This window comes from Anastrepha ludens, chromosome 3, assembly GCF_028408465.1.
Source record: "Anastrepha ludens isolate Willacy chromosome 3, idAnaLude1.1, whole genome shotgun sequence".
NCBI classification, from domain to species: domain Eukaryota; kingdom Metazoa; phylum Arthropoda; class Insecta; order Diptera; family Tephritidae; genus Anastrepha; species Anastrepha ludens.
In genome coordinates, this window is record NC_071499.1 from 24,089,225 (window position 1) to 24,106,777 (window position 17,553).

The 17,553-nt window shown below is 37.4% G+C and overlaps 1 protein-coding gene across 1 annotated transcript in view; it reads right to left on the reverse strand.

Moving 5' to 3' along the window:
• Window positions 1-17,553, reverse strand: part of LOC128857174 (interleukin enhancer-binding factor 3-like) — a 103,580-nt gene that overhangs the window by 65,819 nt on the left and 20,208 nt on the right. The window contains exons 2-3 of the mRNA XM_054092802.1: window positions 7,688-7,781; window positions 7,215-7,369 (exon numbers count right to left, since the gene is read on the reverse strand). Of these exons, the coding sequence (XP_053948777.1) occupies window positions 7,215-7,369; window positions 7,688-7,781 (249 nt within the window). The remainder of the gene's footprint in view (window positions 1-7,214; window positions 7,370-7,687; window positions 7,782-17,553) is intronic.

Here is a 17,553-nt window from a genome sequence, read left to right on the forward strand (position 1 = left end):
GATTAAAATAAAAAAAAAATTATATTATTTTAATATATAAATAAACTGTATTCCAATTTTGAAAAATATATATTGACTTCTTCGTTTTAAATAATTTTAATGAAAATCAGGGAAAATATGGCCGTTTACAGGTATCTGTCCCCTTAACTTTGCGAACAATCGGCCTCTTATCTGCATCATTAAATATTTTATTTGACACAGATCTCTCCTTATCATCTAGCCTGTTTTCGTGGCGAAACCTTTTTATAATGTGCTGGACAGTTGAGCAACAATTTCTGCAATTTTTTGTTGGCTTTTGCCCTCTTTATAATGACAAATAACGCCTTCCCCTTTTCAAGTGCAGACCGTTTTCCCCATCTTAAAAAATTTAAATTTTTTCAACTTTTTACAAAAATTTTCTGAGAATGACTTAAGACGCTAAGCTAAACAGAAAAAAATACATTTCACCGCAATGCAATCTCAGAAAATATATAAAATGCACTGCATCGTTTAAGCTGTGAGCATATTTTGGTGAGAAAACTATTTGTTTTTGTTATTGTTCTTACTGCAGTGGTAAACAGTACATACATACATCATTACAAGTCGTATACATTTTTTTTATTAAATTTAATAAACATCCAGTCATTTTCTTTTTTCTAAAAACTTATCACCTGCATGAAATAAGCTGGGAGTCACTGTATGTGCATTTAAAAATAAATATTGCCTTATATCGACCAAATTTAAATACGCTAACTCGCTCTCCCTACTCACAAATCCACAAATAAAACTTTATTAACGTCCAAGCAAAGGTGTTGACCACATTGTTTTCATTTATAACGCAATATAAACATTTCCTGTAATTTAATGAAATGCAGACTAACTTTAAAGCCTTAGCTACTGGATTAAATCGGCTGCATAGTATATTTTATTTGATTTAATACTCCTACACACACTTGCATACTCATTGAATGCAACAATAATTCACGCTTGCTCATGGACACTCATTTCATTTGCGGTAAACCACATACTGGGAGGGAGAAGTGTGAGAGAACATCCTCTCACTTGACCACTCACGGCAGTTTACCATATTACTGCTATATTAGCTTAACATATGTTCGTAAATGCATATGTATATATCTCCATGCATATATATATATGTATATATCTTTTTTTCTTATGGATTGCGGCTAGTCAACATTGTTTGTGGTCAGCGAGCACGCAATCCTTTTATCTTGCACTCAATATTATAAATTCGTCGTACCCCTATGATTTTTTCTCACATATCGCACACCCTGTGGCAAACTTATATTACTCGTATACATGGAACACTATTTATTTATAGAAATTCAGTTCATACTACAACAAAAGCTAGATAAGTAGAGTTTAAAATTGTTTACAAATTTTTTTCAACTTTCATCAAAACTTTCAACTTTATAAACAGGATTTTGATGGGGATGTTCTTTTATAGTCCATTGAGTTCTGGTAAAAAAAGTGTAAGATTCAAATGACTACGAAATGCTGTTTGGTGACGGTTCTAGGCTTTTTCTGCCATATAATAAAAATCGAGCATGCACTTTGTATCGAAGAAAAGACGTGATTCCTGTTTTTTAACAAAAATTAAAATAACAAAAATTAAAAAAAACAAAAAAAAAAAACAAAAAAAAAACAAAAAAACAAAACAAAAAAAAAACAAAAAAAAAAAAGATTCAAAAAAAAAGATTCAAAAAACAAACTTCAAACAAAAAACAAAAAAAATTATAAAAAAAAAAAAATAACAAATAAATAAAAAAAAAACAAATAACAAAAAAAAACAAAAAAAAAAAAAATAAAACCCTCATTAAGCAAAGTTTTAGCTTTGTTCAAAATTTTGCAAACTTTCATGATAATTTTGCAATTTTAAGTGGAGTTTTTAGAATTTTTGTGGGTATGAACTTTTATAACCCATTGAGGTGAAGTATAACAAGTGGATGTTTCAAGAGACTGCAAAACAACGTTGATTTCTGAGAAAGTTTTTTCCCCTCTTTTTTTGGTTTCTTCTTTTGTTAACAGTGCTATGCTTTACATGTACGAAAAAGCAGCGAAAAAAATGTGTCAAAAATGCTGACGTTTTATATTTTTTTGGCAAACTGAATATCTACTAATTTACCAACTTTTGCAGAGCACTCTTACACGTGCAGGGTGTCACTCAATTTACGTTCATTATGTGGCATCACTTTTCATGAACTTCAATGAATTGGTACTATTTTTCCTTCAGTTTTCAGATTTTTTATTATAAAATTAATTTTTAAAAACATTTTTTCTAAAAAAGTTACATCAGATGATAGAAGAGTTTGCTTTATCAGGGAGTTTTTACGGTGTTTTTTTTTTTGGACTTTTTTTTAATAAAATTAATTTTTAAAACATTACCTCAAATGATGAATGGATAGATGAGTTATTTTTTATCAGGGTGTTTTTTTATTGTTTTTTTGTGGTGGCACTAATCGATTTTTTGCTTTTAATAAAATTTATTTTGAAAAACATTTTTATAAAAAAATTACCTCAAATGATGGAAGTTTTTATGTGTTTTTTTATTTTATTTTTGTTTTGACGCAAATCGATTTTTTATTAATAAAAAAAAAGTTTTTAAAAACATTTTTTCTAAAAAACTTACCTCAAATGATGAATGAATAAAAGTTGTTTTTTATCAGGTTTTTTTTATTTTATTTTTTTTTACGCAAATCGATTTCTTTATTAATAAAAATAGTTTTTAAAAACATTTTCTTTAAAAAAATTACCTCAAATGATGAATGAGTAAAAGTATTTTTTTTTTTACCAGGTTTTTTTTTGACGCAAATCGATTTTTTATTAATAAAATTTGTTTTTAAAAACATTATTTCCAAAAAAAATTACCTCAAATGATGAATGAATAAGAATAAGAATTATTTTTTATCAAGGAGTTTTTTGCTGTTTTTTTTTTGGACTCAAATCGAGTTTTTTTGTTAAGAAAATTAGGTTTTAAAAAAAGTGTTATGAAAAGAAATACCTACAATGATCAAAGCTATTTTTTACTTTTTTTATGTTTTTCTTCTTTTGTGGACGCACATAGTTTAATTTTCCAAGAAATAAAAGGGGTGAAAAATACCTTTTCCATCTTATCTTACTAAATTAAAATCAGTAAAATTTGGCTACTTACTCCAAATTTTCTCAAATTTTTCCTTAAAAAAATTTCAAAAATAGCATCAAAAATCTCAATATTTGTATGCCATTATTACAATTTTCCAAGATTTTAAAGCAGACCTGTCAAAAATTTAAACTCATTTATTTATTTTCTGAATTTTTTTATTTCTTTTAACTAATTTTATTGATAAAAACTCGATTTTGAGGTGCTTTCAAATCAGACCAGTTCATTTAACTCTTAATACATTTCCAAGCTTTTTTTAATGAGACCTTAGAATTTTATATGTTTTATGATTCCGGTGGGAAAAATAGCAATTTTTTTAATGAGGCACCCAAATCTACATATTCCATATTCCATAAAAAAGATAATTGCATATGGGACACCCTGTATATAACGCATGCACTCTAACTCGTTTTATGGTCATATACATCGCGCATTTGCGGCTGGCGTGTTGAATAAATTGACATTCAAACACGTGGAACAGTTCTTAGCCAGAGTGCGAATTTATTGTTAAATGTTTTTGTTGTACCTTAAAATTTTTATATAGGTATAGCATTGACAGGTACTGAAAATAATAAAATTCAATGAAATGATGTGCCAACAAAAAAAAGCTCCCCACTAGGGTTGGTCTAATGCGGACAAGCGGAGTAAGAAGCTTGAAAGGCATTCGCGTAGAATAGAGGTTATGAAATCAAATATCTGGATATGATGACTCAATTAGAATTCCCGAACTATGAATAGACCCATACAAGAATTTAAACATGGTCGTACAAGCCTTGAAGGCGATCCACGTCAAGGACTTCCAAAAACCGCAACAACAGCAGAAATCGTTCTAAGACTCGATATGCCCCGTAGAACTAAAGTCATTGGATTCGCGGATGACATCGCGGTGGTAATGGTAGCAAAACATATCCACGAAATTGAGAGGATCGCCAGCGAATCAGTAAACAGGAGCAAGACTTGGCTAAGGTCTATGAAGTTGGAGTTAGCTGAGCATAAAACCGAAGTAGTTCTAATAAGCAGCAGAAAGATAGTAGAAACTATAAATGTAAATGTTGGGTCTGTAACGATTAGTTCAAAACCCACTATTAAATACCTAGGAGTCCTATCTGTTGCGAATCATGCCAAACAATGGCCGACCAAGCCACAGCAAAAGAATACTATATATATTAGCAGGGTAGTCAGCTCGGTTCTTTTGTATGCCGCACCGATCTGAGCTGATGCACTGAACTTAAATAGCTTCATAAAAAAAAAAAAACTGACAGCCGTCTATCGGTTAAGCGCTTTGCGAACTATCTGCGGCTTTCGTACAATTTCTGAGGATGCTTCCAGCGTTATAGTAGGACTAGTCCTCGTTGACATTTGGCGAAAGATATGCAATAAGACTAGTAGAGCACGACGGTAGAGCAAGTCGTAAAAATATTGCAGAAGAAGAAAGGCGTCGTACGATCTCCCATTGGTAGATCACCGAAAGGTAGATGGACGGATTGGCTAATACCCATTCTGACGACGCGGTTAGAAAAGAAACATGGGGAAACAAACTTCCATCTAACCTAATTCCTTTCAGGACGCGGGGTGTTTCGAAAATACCTCCATAGATTCGGCCATGACAGTTCCCTAAACTGCACAATCTGCACGGATAAGGAAGAAGACGCTGATCATGGCTTGTTCCAGTGCCCACGCTATGCTCCCGAAATTTGTGGTATATTAAACGGAGAAAATATTATTGATTTTATGCTAAAATCGAGTGATAGTTGGAAGCGAATCTGCGCGCATGCAAAATATATCCACAATGATCTAAGACGCGCGGAGGGTCGTGGACGAAATAACTAGCAGCCTATGTCTAACCAGCCCTGTCAGGTAATTCCTTTTTGGACAGTTCCGCGGGGAGAGTGGTAGATAGTGGAGAGTTTTTTGCGATACGAAAGGAATTTTCTTGGTGGATTACTTGCAAACTGGAAAAACAATAAATTCTGAATATTTTTGTAACTTTTTTAGACCAGCTAAAGCAAAACATTCATAAAAACCCCAGTTTGCTAAAGAAACCAAAAACTTTTTCATCAGTACAATGAAAGCCGTGTCACGGGAGCATTTTGACAATGGCTAAACTCCATGAATTAGAGTTCGAATCGTTGAAGCATCCATAACATTTGGCTCCTAGTGGCTTCCATCTGTTTCCAAACCTAAAAAATGTATGCGTGGAAAACGTTTTTCATCAAATGATGGGATCATAACAGCTGTGGAAACGGTTTTTACAACCCTTCCTTTTATTTGTTTGTTTTGTATTATTAAGGTGCCCGACGCCACATTTGTCGCGAAAAATAAGCTAACGGTTTTGGGAAGACGCCACCTCCCGACAGCTCGGTTTCTTCGTTTTACAATCGGTAAACGAACCCTCGGAGTTAGTGCATTATTCGTGGGCTTCAAATGTTGATAGGTCACTTAAGAACCAAGGCTGTTTTAAAAGTGAAAATTTTACTTATTTTCGAAGGCATTGAGCTAAAAGTGAGCCTTATCATTGAGAACATTTTGAAGGTAAAACAGTGCCATGTACAGAAAAAGTTTGAATTGTCTGATTCAACAGGTCAAAAATAAGCTGCCCACTATGGGTATATAACTAATCTACACATTACAGAGAGCAACTGTCATTTTTAGGGCGTAATGATTTTAAAACTTAAGCTAAAAGTATGATATTAGGGCGAAATAGAAGAAAGCCCAAAAGCTTTTTGAATTTTTTTTAACCTCATTTTTCTTTTATGTGAGCCATGAAAATCGTGCAGTTAGAACTTCACTTGAGCACTTATTCTATTGTCTAGGAACTGAAGATTCGCTAGAAGACTGTGCGGGACCATTTGCTTAAGGCTGATCTGAAGAAGAACTGCGATGTATGGGAGTTACACGAAATGACGCAAAAAAATCGATTGAGTCGAATTGAAGTATGAGATTCTTATCAATAAAAACTCTATGCCGAGAAGCGAATGATAGATTAAAGTTAAGGTTAAATGGTTGCCCAGGCAAGAGTCTACTTGGATGGAAGAAACACAAACTTCGTTTCTTGAAACTGATGGTAGCTGAGGTTGCAAAAAGCGGCATATATTTGCGAGAAAAAAGAGCCTAAAATGTTCGTGCTTAAAGTGTGGTGAGTCAGCATAAATGCATCGTTTTGCCCGGACTTGGAAAAAAGAAGACTTTGATGTGTATTTCGTGTTATCAGAAGGAATTTCGGAAGGGAGTCATTTATCATAAGCTGCTGCTATCAGACGAAATAACCAATTAAGACCCCTACTGTAAAAAACTGACCAGATTAAAGCAGCCAGAACTGGCGAATCCTTCCATACACGCGTTTTATTAATAAACTGGGTGGACAAAGAACTTTGTTACAAAGTTTGTGAAAATTCGTAAACCATTAAATAAAAATAATTGCGCTTTTCAGCATCGCATAAACTAATTTGGATTTGCTTTCGTTCGGTAAAGAAATAAAGGAAAATGGCAAAAAGGAAAGGAAAGGTTAAAAAAAACTCGCTTAACATCCGTGCAGCGATTCCAAAGTATTTCAAAATGGAAAGGAAGTTTGAAAAATTAATAAAAAATTAGAACAAAATAAAAATAACAAAAAAAAGCGCACACAACCAAAAAAGTGAGAGAATTGAAGACCCAGCACATAAAAACTGATGCAAAACGCACGCACGCACACACACACACACGCGCCCCAAACACATGCACTGAATGTTCTAAAAAACCTCACTTATTCAGTAAAAAACGAAGTAGCAACAATTTCAGTTATCGCAGCCCACACACAGCCACAAACACGCAGCGCCCCACCCTGCCTACTTCACCCCAATCCGCAGCAATGGATCGCTGCAACACTCCAAAATGCGATCATGCAAATTCCATTAAAATTGAAACATTTCCGTGCCAACGACAAAAGCACGAATGAAGAGAATAAAAAACGAAAAAAAAAAACTTTGAAGCCCGAAACTGTGTGGCAATGGAAGATTAATAGTAAAAAGTACTCAGAAAGAAATAATTTCAAAAAAAAAACAACAAGAAAAAATCCACAAAATATGCAGCCACTCACCTCAACGGAAATGGTGAATAGTGGGGCATGCACCGGCCCAGTTTGCGACTCCAATTTATATACCAAGCCATGACGCAGCTCATTCAGCATGGCGACGGTATTCTTCGGTTGTGGTACACGCTCCTTGCCCGTACGCGGCTTCTTCTTCGGCAACACTACAAAGAAAAAAAATAAACACATCCAACACAAATAAATAAATAATACAAAATCGTGAGTTGGATATAAAAGCAAATTAATTGCCCCTAAAGCGAAGTAGACAAAATCATCGCTTTCAAAAAAAAAAAAAAAAAAAATGCAATACTGAGAATCGTACACAGCTCCCACCCCAGCCAAACAACCAACAGCCAAGCGAACCAGCCAACAGCCAGAAGCCAGCAGCCAGCCAGCTAGTCGGTTGGTTAGTAAGCTAGTCAAAGCTATGCCGGAAACGAGAAAACTTCCGCTCCAATACAGTTATATTGTAGTGCACTTACCCGGATACTTCGAGCCCTCATAGCGACGCTTTGATGGTGACTTGCGACTGTAGCCATTCATATTTGGATGATCTGGTGTTGGTAGTAACAAAGGCTGCAGGCGTCAACGAGTTGAGCAGAGAAGAGAAGAAGAAAGAATTAGAGAAATTAAATTTGATTTTGATAGATGCAGATAGATACGGTCACATACAAGCATACACACATACATATACACATTTAGCAGATATGTGTAGAAAATCAAGCTAGTGACACATTTAGATATTACGAGTACATTGAGATTATTTGATATATAGTTTTTTTTCTCCTTCATATCCACATACATAGATGCTTAGTGCATACAGGCAAACGAACATTCAGACACACATACATAATTAGATACACAAAGGACACAATCAGTGAGTTAGGATAGAGCATACGGAAAGGTTGGGTTCGTGTAGTCCTTGGTGAGGCAAAGAAACAAATAACAAGTAAGAGAATGAAAAAATAGAAAAAAGAAAAAAAAAGAAAAATTCTCAAATGGCTTAAGCGTAAAAAATGAGTAGGAACTTGTAGAAAAGTAAAGTATTGGACGCTCAAACAGAAAACCTGAGCTTTGCGATAGATGGCGCCAATAGCGGCCATCTTTGATATTGAATTGGGCATGGGAATAGGTTTCCGCCCTCGTAAAAGAGCTGTCGCTGCTGATACTATTTTTGTGTTCACTCTAGTAAAATACTGGTGATTTGAAGGTGTACATGTGAGGTCTGGATCGTAGTATCTGACATTCATTTGAAGCTTAAAGATCCTCTCTTATCTGACGTCAAAAATGTCTACGTTCGTCCCGAAAAAAACAGCATTTGTGGGAAGTTATGCTTCATTATTACCTTTTAAAGAAAAGTGCAGCTGAAACGTGTCGTATTTGATCAATATTTACGGTCCATCAAATACAACTTGTAAATAGTGGTTTCGACGCTTCCAAAAGTGGCAACTCACGACGTCGAAGAGTGATAAAGAACGTGAAGGGGTACCGAAAAATTTCGATGATACTCAACTACAACAATTATTTGATGAAGACGCATGTCGAACCCTTGATGATATGTCCAAAGAGTTGGGTGTTGACAGATCAATCGTCGATAAACGTTTGCACGCTATGGGAATGGTCCAGAAAGCAGGTAACTGGGTGCCACATCAATTGAAGGAGAGGGATATCGAGAAACGTTTGGCGACGTGTGAGATGCTTCTTGAACGACAGAAAAGACAAGGTTTTCTGCATCGCATCGTCACTGGCGATGAAAATTGAATCTATTATGACAACCCTAATAGTCGAAAATGTTAGAGCCTGCCAGGTGAACCAGATTCATGCTTCAAAGGTTATGTTGTGCATCTTTCCTCGAACCAACTCCTTAAACCATCTCAAACCATCATGCGTTTGGCTCGAGCTCTCAAAGAAAAACGGTATTGGGAAATCTTGCCCCACACGCCGTATTCCCCAGACATTGCACCTTCGGCTTACCATCTGTTCCGATCAATGCAGTCAGTCCTTATTGGAGAGCGGTTCACTTCTTACAAGAGCATTGCAAACTGGCTCAATGAATGGATCAAGTCAAAAGATCTCGAATTTTTCGTTAGAGGAATACATCTGCTGCCTGAAAAATGGAGTAAAGTTGTAGCTTCTAATGGCAGATACTTCACAGAATATCATATTTTATTTCATTATTTAACAAATACTTCAAACTGAGTGGCCTACAGTTTTATGCAACCACCGAACAGCAGAAAGGTTCGGTTGCCAATTGACGCTCCTGCTGTAGACCCATTGTGTTACCACCAGGGATGTTCCCCCTTCCTCATTCTATGCTGTCCTCATTGAATGTCTCTAACAATCTTTGCTAATTTTATATTAACTTCTTCTGTATACGTATAAACTCATTAAACGGCATCGATCATAAAGCTCCATGCCAACATTGATATTTCCTTACATCCAATCAGAAGCTCTAAAGAGACTGCGCTGAAGCTGTACAGATCTTCCAAGCAGTGATACAACAACAGCCGTCTGAAGCGTACTTCTCCAAGAGTGGCGTAAGGTAAAAAGAAAAAAGCAAGTACTGATCGGACTCTACCCCATCTGCTCATCTCTACAACTCCTATGGCAATCGTCATGTGGGTTCCGAGCCTGACAATCAGAAGCCGTTTTTAACTGCAGTAAGCTCCACATGCAACAACATTCACGAGTAATGTTCAAGTAAAAGTGAAACTCCAACATTTTGCTCTGTGCTTTGTGAAAACCGGAGGACCACAGCGCGACTTGTATGCTTGGACTTATTCCCCCCTCAAGTTCTGTCTCTGACCCTCTTCACGTGCATTCGTCCGCTTTCATATTTTCTGAAACACTGCTCTGTTCCAGAATCCAGTGCAGGTATTCCGCCGAAAAGATTCAAGAGATCTTCGGCAATTTTGAATCCATATCGAGTTGGTCTCTACGGACTTACAAAAGTTGTGACCTCGATGCAAATTCCTTGTGCATGAGAGCGAATACTTCACATGGGTCACATGAATCATATTGGATATAGGAGACCCATGGATAATGAAATTGCAGTTATCCTCGCAAGCAAGACTCCAAGGACGTAGAACAACAAAATGAATAGGAATTGCATTTGGAAGGTAACAAACAAGCCAAAGCTTTCATTTCGGAAATACCAGCAAGGATATCTAAAGTAGTTCTCACACTCAACAAATACGTTGCTAGAAAAATCACAAACCAGAGTAGACGACTGGCCAGAGTAGAGAACAAGTTTGGACGTAATGTAGCATATTTTGGTCAGTGTCCGCTTTGTGACACGGAGCATCCAACAGTGCTATTGAGAAGCTTCTGTCAGGCACAGACTACGATTACTAAGGTCACCGTGGAAGCAGCAGATCAAGAATCAAGAACTAATGCGTTTCAGCTGAGCTTCGACGGGAATGCTTCAACGATACGCGGAAAAAACGACAAAGTTATTTTCCAGCGTGGCAATGTTCGGTCATCAGGCCTTTCAAACCTACCTGACAACACCGAAGCGGGACGTATTCCGCCACCTATAGTTTAGTGAAGCCCAGCTATTGCTCCTGCCGATTTCTATCTCTTTCTTCAATGCCCCTTCTATGAAGAGGCTAAAAATTAACTTTGGATTCTATATCATTCGTTATGTGTTTCACAAAACAAAACGAATGAAGTCGGCATATCTGTCAAATTCGCTCAGAGCCGAATAACGGTCTGCTAGATAGTATACCTCTAAAAATCCTTTCCCCATGAGTTATTGCTCCTGCCGACTTTTACCTCTTTGTTAAATTTCTTTCCCCCGAAGAGGCTAAAAATTTACCCAGTTCGCGAGATGGGACGTTTTACCCTACCCATCGTTTTATGTCTTTCTTCGATTACCTTCTAATGAAGAGGTTAAAATTTACTCAGTTCACGTGATGGGACGTTTTACCCCCACCCACCGTTTAATGCCCAATTATTGTCCTGGCAACTTTTATCTCATTCTTTAATTTCCTTCCTATAAAGGGGTTAAAAATTTGGTGAGTTCGTGGCATAGAAAGTTTTACCCCGTCCACCGTCCGGTGCAACCGAGACATTACTGCTGCCGACTTTTATCTCATCCTTCCTATGAAAAGCCTGACATCTAGTCAGTTCGTGAGATTTTTTCGAGCCGACATTCGTATGCCAAAAAAAGGTAGGGAAGAGTCATGCCTGGCGGTGGATACTATTTTTAACAAGAAGAAGAAGACCCATATTTTTTAAGTAATATTCCAAAATCAGTGGTTTTCTATTTACACTCCAATAATTCGCAGTTTTTTTTTTTGTTCGAATTCATTTTACAATTTCGCTTTTTCTAACCATAGAAGGCCCACGCATTCGTTAATTTAGTCTTGTTAGTGGAATATCCATATTTTGTTCAATTTAAATGAAAAAAAATTATATAAATGCAAATTAAAACAAAATTAATAATTCCTGGCGGCATTGTGAAATAATTTGTTGTTCGATGATTTTTATTTAATTTCTTGTTGTTGTTGTTTGTTACAACATTAAGCATTCTATTAGTCATTAAGGATTAAATTTAGGTTAATTAGGGTTTTTGCTGTCGTTGGAAATTTTGTGAATACATTTAAGTTCAAATATTCAAAATACAAATACACACAACATTGATTTACAAGTTAGAATATTTTTTATATTTTTGTTAGCTTAAGTTAAAAGTTGGGTTCATTTTATTGCAAGGGTAAATCTATCTACTTGTACATACAAATACACCGAGATATAAAGGATACAAATTTTAATAAATACACATATCGAGCAAACGAGTATAGATAAAATACGAAATAAATATTTGGAATAAATGTATAAATCAGATTTGAAATTTAAAATCTAGGGTAGCTCAAAGAGAGCACAGAACGGAGAGAGAGGTGTGTCAATTTAAAAATTCAATTACTTTTAGTTTTTGATAAATTTTTCTTTAAGCTAAATATACCTCTCAGATATTTCTTAAAGTTTATTTATGTCATAAAAAAATGTGTTGACTAGGACTTCGAAATGGGTAGAAATAGCCCACATTAGCACTCCTACATTTTTTAAAAGAAAAAAATTAACAAAAAAAAAAATACTCAAAAAATGGTAAATATAGGAAGAGGGAGTGGTTAAGTGCCAGCAATACTTGTGCATGACAGCCTTTCCAACATAACCCTTGCGAACGAACAAAACGTCAATATGCACACCCGCTCGAGTTAATTTTTCACTCCATTTTCCCTGTTGACTTTTTCTAATTATTCTCTTTAAGGATAGCGCACTATTTCCCTAGAATATTGGCACCCCCTGAGTTCCTTTTTAGTCGACTTATAAGTTGGCTTCTGTTCCCAAACAACAGTAGCCATCATCTTGTCCACCTATTGCGAAATTCTGATTTATATGGAAGAAAATTGTCAACAGTGTATGATTTTTTTTTTTTTTAATTATCAAAATTCAACGCGATTTTTGAGCTACTTCAAACGCATACTTTATTATACTCAAAATTAATGACCTATAAAACTGTATACTCAGAATTCAGTTTAAAATGATGAAAATTTTGATGAGAAGTTTTTTAAATTTGTTAAATTTTTGTGAATTTTCTCATCAGCGAAACAAGAAAATCAGTAATGGATTTGAAACGTAATATTACTATTATATTTGGCTAGAAAATCACAACCAGCGATTGGTTCGTGAGCTTAAACACCTTAAAGTAAATAAAGTTTTAGTATATCGCCCCATTACTCGTTACAATGATACTGGGAGCATCGCGAAACGTCATGGAGGTGGTCATCAAAAGACTGCAACGCCACGTGAAATGGTTCAAAAAGCGGCATGAGCGAAATCCCCGACGAAGTGTCAATCAAATGGCGAAAGAATTTAAAATATCTGACAGTAGCATCCCTCGCATACTGAAAAATGATCTCAAAGTCATGCCTACATGATCCAAAAGACGCATGATCTCACACGTCCCGCTTCAGCAGCATCAAGTCAGACTAGAGAGAGCGAAGGAGTTGTATCGCTTGGCCGAAAGCAGTCAATAAACTCCCAAAACGATAGGGTTTATTTGACCGACCGTTCATACGCGAATTTAAGTCATCGATTGGTCACCAGGAGTGCGAAATATTATCGTGAAAGTGTTCTGGAGGTTGCTTTTAAGTCGTGGGCAGACAAACATTTCGGTGGCAGACCATGGACGCTTCAACTGGACTCGGCACCGTCTCACAAAGCTCCAAAGTGAACCAAGAATGGCTAAAAAGCAACGTTTCGAACTTCATAAAATCCACACAATGGCTTTCAAATTTACCAGACGCGAATCCAACGGATTATTCTCTTTGGGCCATTTTGGAGGGCAAGGTCCGAACTAAAAGATTCACCAGTCTCGAGGCGTTGAAAAAAGTCATTGTCCGCGAGTGAGCCAAAATACCTGCAAGTCACATTCGGGCAGCTTGCGATTCGTTTCTGAACCGTCTCAAGGCCATAGTCAAGGCAAAATGTGGTCATATCGAGCAAAAATAAATGGATTCTTTATTTTGTATTATTTTCACAAATTTTTTACTTTGAATTGAATAAAAGTAATTTTCCAAACTAAATTTATGGCCTCGCTAGTGAACGGGAAGACCCGAAAATTATACGCGAGCCTCTCAAGGATCATCGCAAAAAATGCTCTTCTGCCCTGTTGGAAGAAATTGGAGAATCCATTAGTGCTCGAACAGCTAGAAGAAGGCTTCTGAAAGTAGGTTTAAAAGTATGCAAAGCCCGAACGAAGCTGGGGATTAAAGAAAAAAAATGGGGAAAAACCTTTGGAATGGGCTCTTCGGTACCAACATTTTACGGAGGAAGATTGGTCGAATGTTCTGAGAAAGGCTCGTTTTAAAGTATTAACAACCATAGCTTCTTACCCTAGTCCAATTTCAACGAAATAACACAAATCTTATAAAACGATTATTTTTTAACTTTCCTACAGGTATTTGGAACATCTGGTGTGGCGCTCGTACCATTCAGATTGCGTGGTATCCACTGTTACGCATGGGGCAGGCGGCATTATGATCAGGGGCTGTATGACTGCTGATGATGTCGACAAAATGTTCATTTGCGAGGGTTGGATGGGCAGTCAAAAGTACTTACATTAATGTATTAGAAACTGTACTTTTGCGTCCGACACTGATTTATGTAGATGGAGTTCAATTTCAACAAGACAATGCTCCTTGTCACAAATCAGAGACTAGGATGCGTGGGTTTAGAGAAAATTACATTGTTTTTTTAGATTGGCGAGCATAGTCTCCAGATCTAAACCCCACAGAGCACCTGTGGACTATTTTAAAACGTAAGATAAAGAAAAACAGCATAACATCGCAAACAGCGCTGAAAAATGCTCCAATTCACGAATGGAGCGCCAGCCGAATGTACAAAGCTTGTACGCGGTATGCCCCAGAGGATTGCTGCTGTGCTCAAAGCAAAGGGTGGACCTATGAAATATTAACGTTTCTATCACTAATTTCTATAATTTCTAATGATTTATTCCTAATGGTCTCAGGACACTTCCTATCAGTAATGTCTGGACATTTTAGAAGGTGTACTGGCTACACTCAGTAGTTGGGCTGCCAGTTGCGGTCTCAGAGTAAACTCTGACAAAACGGAGTTGATGCTATTCACCAGAAAATACAGGCCTCCTCCATCTTTTAAGCTTCCAAGACTAAACAACCAGTGTCTTACTCTCTCATCGGAAGTCGAGTATCTTGGTGTAATACTTGACCCCCATCTCCACTGGAAGCTGCACATAGAAAATCGAGTTAAGAAGGTCAGTATAGCCTTCTACGCCTGGTAATCTATGTTCGGCAAAAAATGGGGTCTCAAGCCACGTGTCGTACTTTGGATGTACAACTTAGTGGTTCTGCCAATTTTGACCTACGGTTGCTTAGTTTGGTGGGTAGCTCTTCAGAAGGGCTACAACGCCACGAAACTAGAGAGAGTGAAGAGAACTGCATGTGTGGGCATCACTGGTGCTTGCAGAACTTGACCCACTGCTGCGCTCAACGTTATTCTGCACCTACTTCCAGTGGATCTGCAAGTTAAATCCATTGCTGCTCAGAGCGCTATTAGGTTGAAGGAGATTGGTCTCTGGAGACAACTTCCTGTGGGACATAGTAGCATCTTGTAGCAGATCTCCCATTCCTTCTCTGTTCTTCGTACTGATCTCTCCATCCGCAAACTGGGTTTTAGGGTTGTGTTAGGGCTATCTTTCCGAGCAGGCAAAATTGGAAAGAGGGGAGAGTCGGCACGGATATAGATACCGATACGATACGATGGAGTCTGGAGTGGGAGCGGGGGTTTACTCCAAATCAGCCAGCATTTCGGTCTCCTTTAAACTGTCGGAAAAAAGCAGCGTTTTTCAAGCAGAGGTTTTCGCGATCCTGCAAGCATGCAAACTGCTTCAGGATCGCTGTTGGGAGGGAGATATTAATATTTTTTCAGATAGTCAAGCTGCGATCCAGGCCCTGTCGTCGGCGTATTACAGCTCTCTTCTGGTGAACTCCTGTATGGAGGAACTCAAACGTCTCCAACGTGCAGGAAACATTTCCCTTATCTGGGTTCCTGGGCACAGGAATACAGAGGGAAATGAACTTGCCGATGAGCTGAGCTTGCCAGGAAGGGGTCGACAGAACTGGTTTCAGCTGTCCGCTTCTCAGAGATCGGTGTGCTCTTGACCGTTGTTAAAGAGAAACTACACAATGTCTTTCTAAAAAATGCGCAAGATAGATGGAGATCTGTCTCATCGTGTGCTATTTCGAAAACATTATGGCCCCAATACGATAGAAATAGAACGCTTAAGGTGATGGGGAATCCACCGCCATTCAATTTCGAAACTCATTGCGGTGTTCACTGATCACTGGGTGGTCGGTGCTCATGCGGAGAAGCTTGGAATTCCGTACCACACCTGTTGCAAAAGCTGTGGGGATCCTGCAGAGAAAGAGACTGTTGAACACTTTCTCTGCAAATGTCCGCCTCTGGCGGCTAGGCGCTTGAGATTCCTTAGCGTGCCCTTTGGGGATGACTTGAAGAAATTCTCTAGAATATATCCCTTTTCTCTCCTCCACTACATCAACAGCACTGGATGGCTGTAGACGGGTTTTCTCTTCCCTAAATCTTGTCATAGGTAGTGGTCCACATTATGGTATCAAAGCGGCGCGTAAGTGCTACTTGAAGTGTACCTGGGGTACTCTTGCCATCTAACCTACCTACCTACCTACTGATTTATTAATAAAAGTTCATGACTTCACTTTTTAAAACGAAAAATTCTGTAATTAATGAGGTGCTTAATACTTTTGGCCAAGGTCAATATGCACACCCGCTCGAGTTAATTTTTCACTCCATTTTCCCTGTTGACTTTTTCTAATTATTCTCTTTAAGGATAGCGCACTATTTCCCTAGAATATTGGCACCCCCTGAGTTCCTTTTTAGTCGACTTATAAGTTGGCTTCTGTTCCCAAACAACAGTAGCCATCATCTTGTCCACCTATTGCGAAATTCTGATTTATATGGAAGAAAATTGTCAACAGTGTATGATTTTTTTTTTTTTTAATTATCAAAATTCAACGCGATTTTTGAGCTACTTCAAACGCATACTTTATTATACTCAAAATTAATGACCTATAAAACTGTATACTCAGAATTCAGTTTAAAATGATGAAAATTTTGATGAGAAGTTTTTTAAATTTGTTAAATTTTTGTGAATTTTCTCATCAGCGAAACAAGAAAATCAGTAATGGATTTGAAACGTAATATTACTATTATATTTGGCTAGAAAATCACAACCAGCGATTGGTTCGTGAGCTTAAACACCTTAAAGTAAATAAAGTTTTAGTATATCGCCCCATTACTCGTTACAATGATACTGGGAGCATCGCGAAACGTCATGGAGGTGGTCATCAAAAGACTGCAACGCCACGTGAAATGGTTCAAAAAGCGGCATGAGCGAAATCCCCGACGAAGTGTCAATCAAATGGCGAAAGAATTTAAAATATCTGACAGTAGCATCCCTCGCATACTGAAAAATGATCTCAAAGTCATGCCTACATGATCCAAAAGACGCATGATCTCACACGTCCCGCTTCAGCAGCATCAAGTCAGACTAGAGAGAGCGAAGGAGTTGTATCGCTTGGCCGAAAGCAGTCAATAAACTCCCAAAACGATAGGGTTTATTTGACCGACCGTTCATACGCGAATTTAAGTCATCGATTGGTCACCAGGAGTGCGAAATATTATCGTGAAAGTGTTCTGGAGGTTGCTTTTAAGTCGTGGGCAGACAAACATTTCGGTGGCAGACCATGGACGCTTCAACTGGACTCGGCAC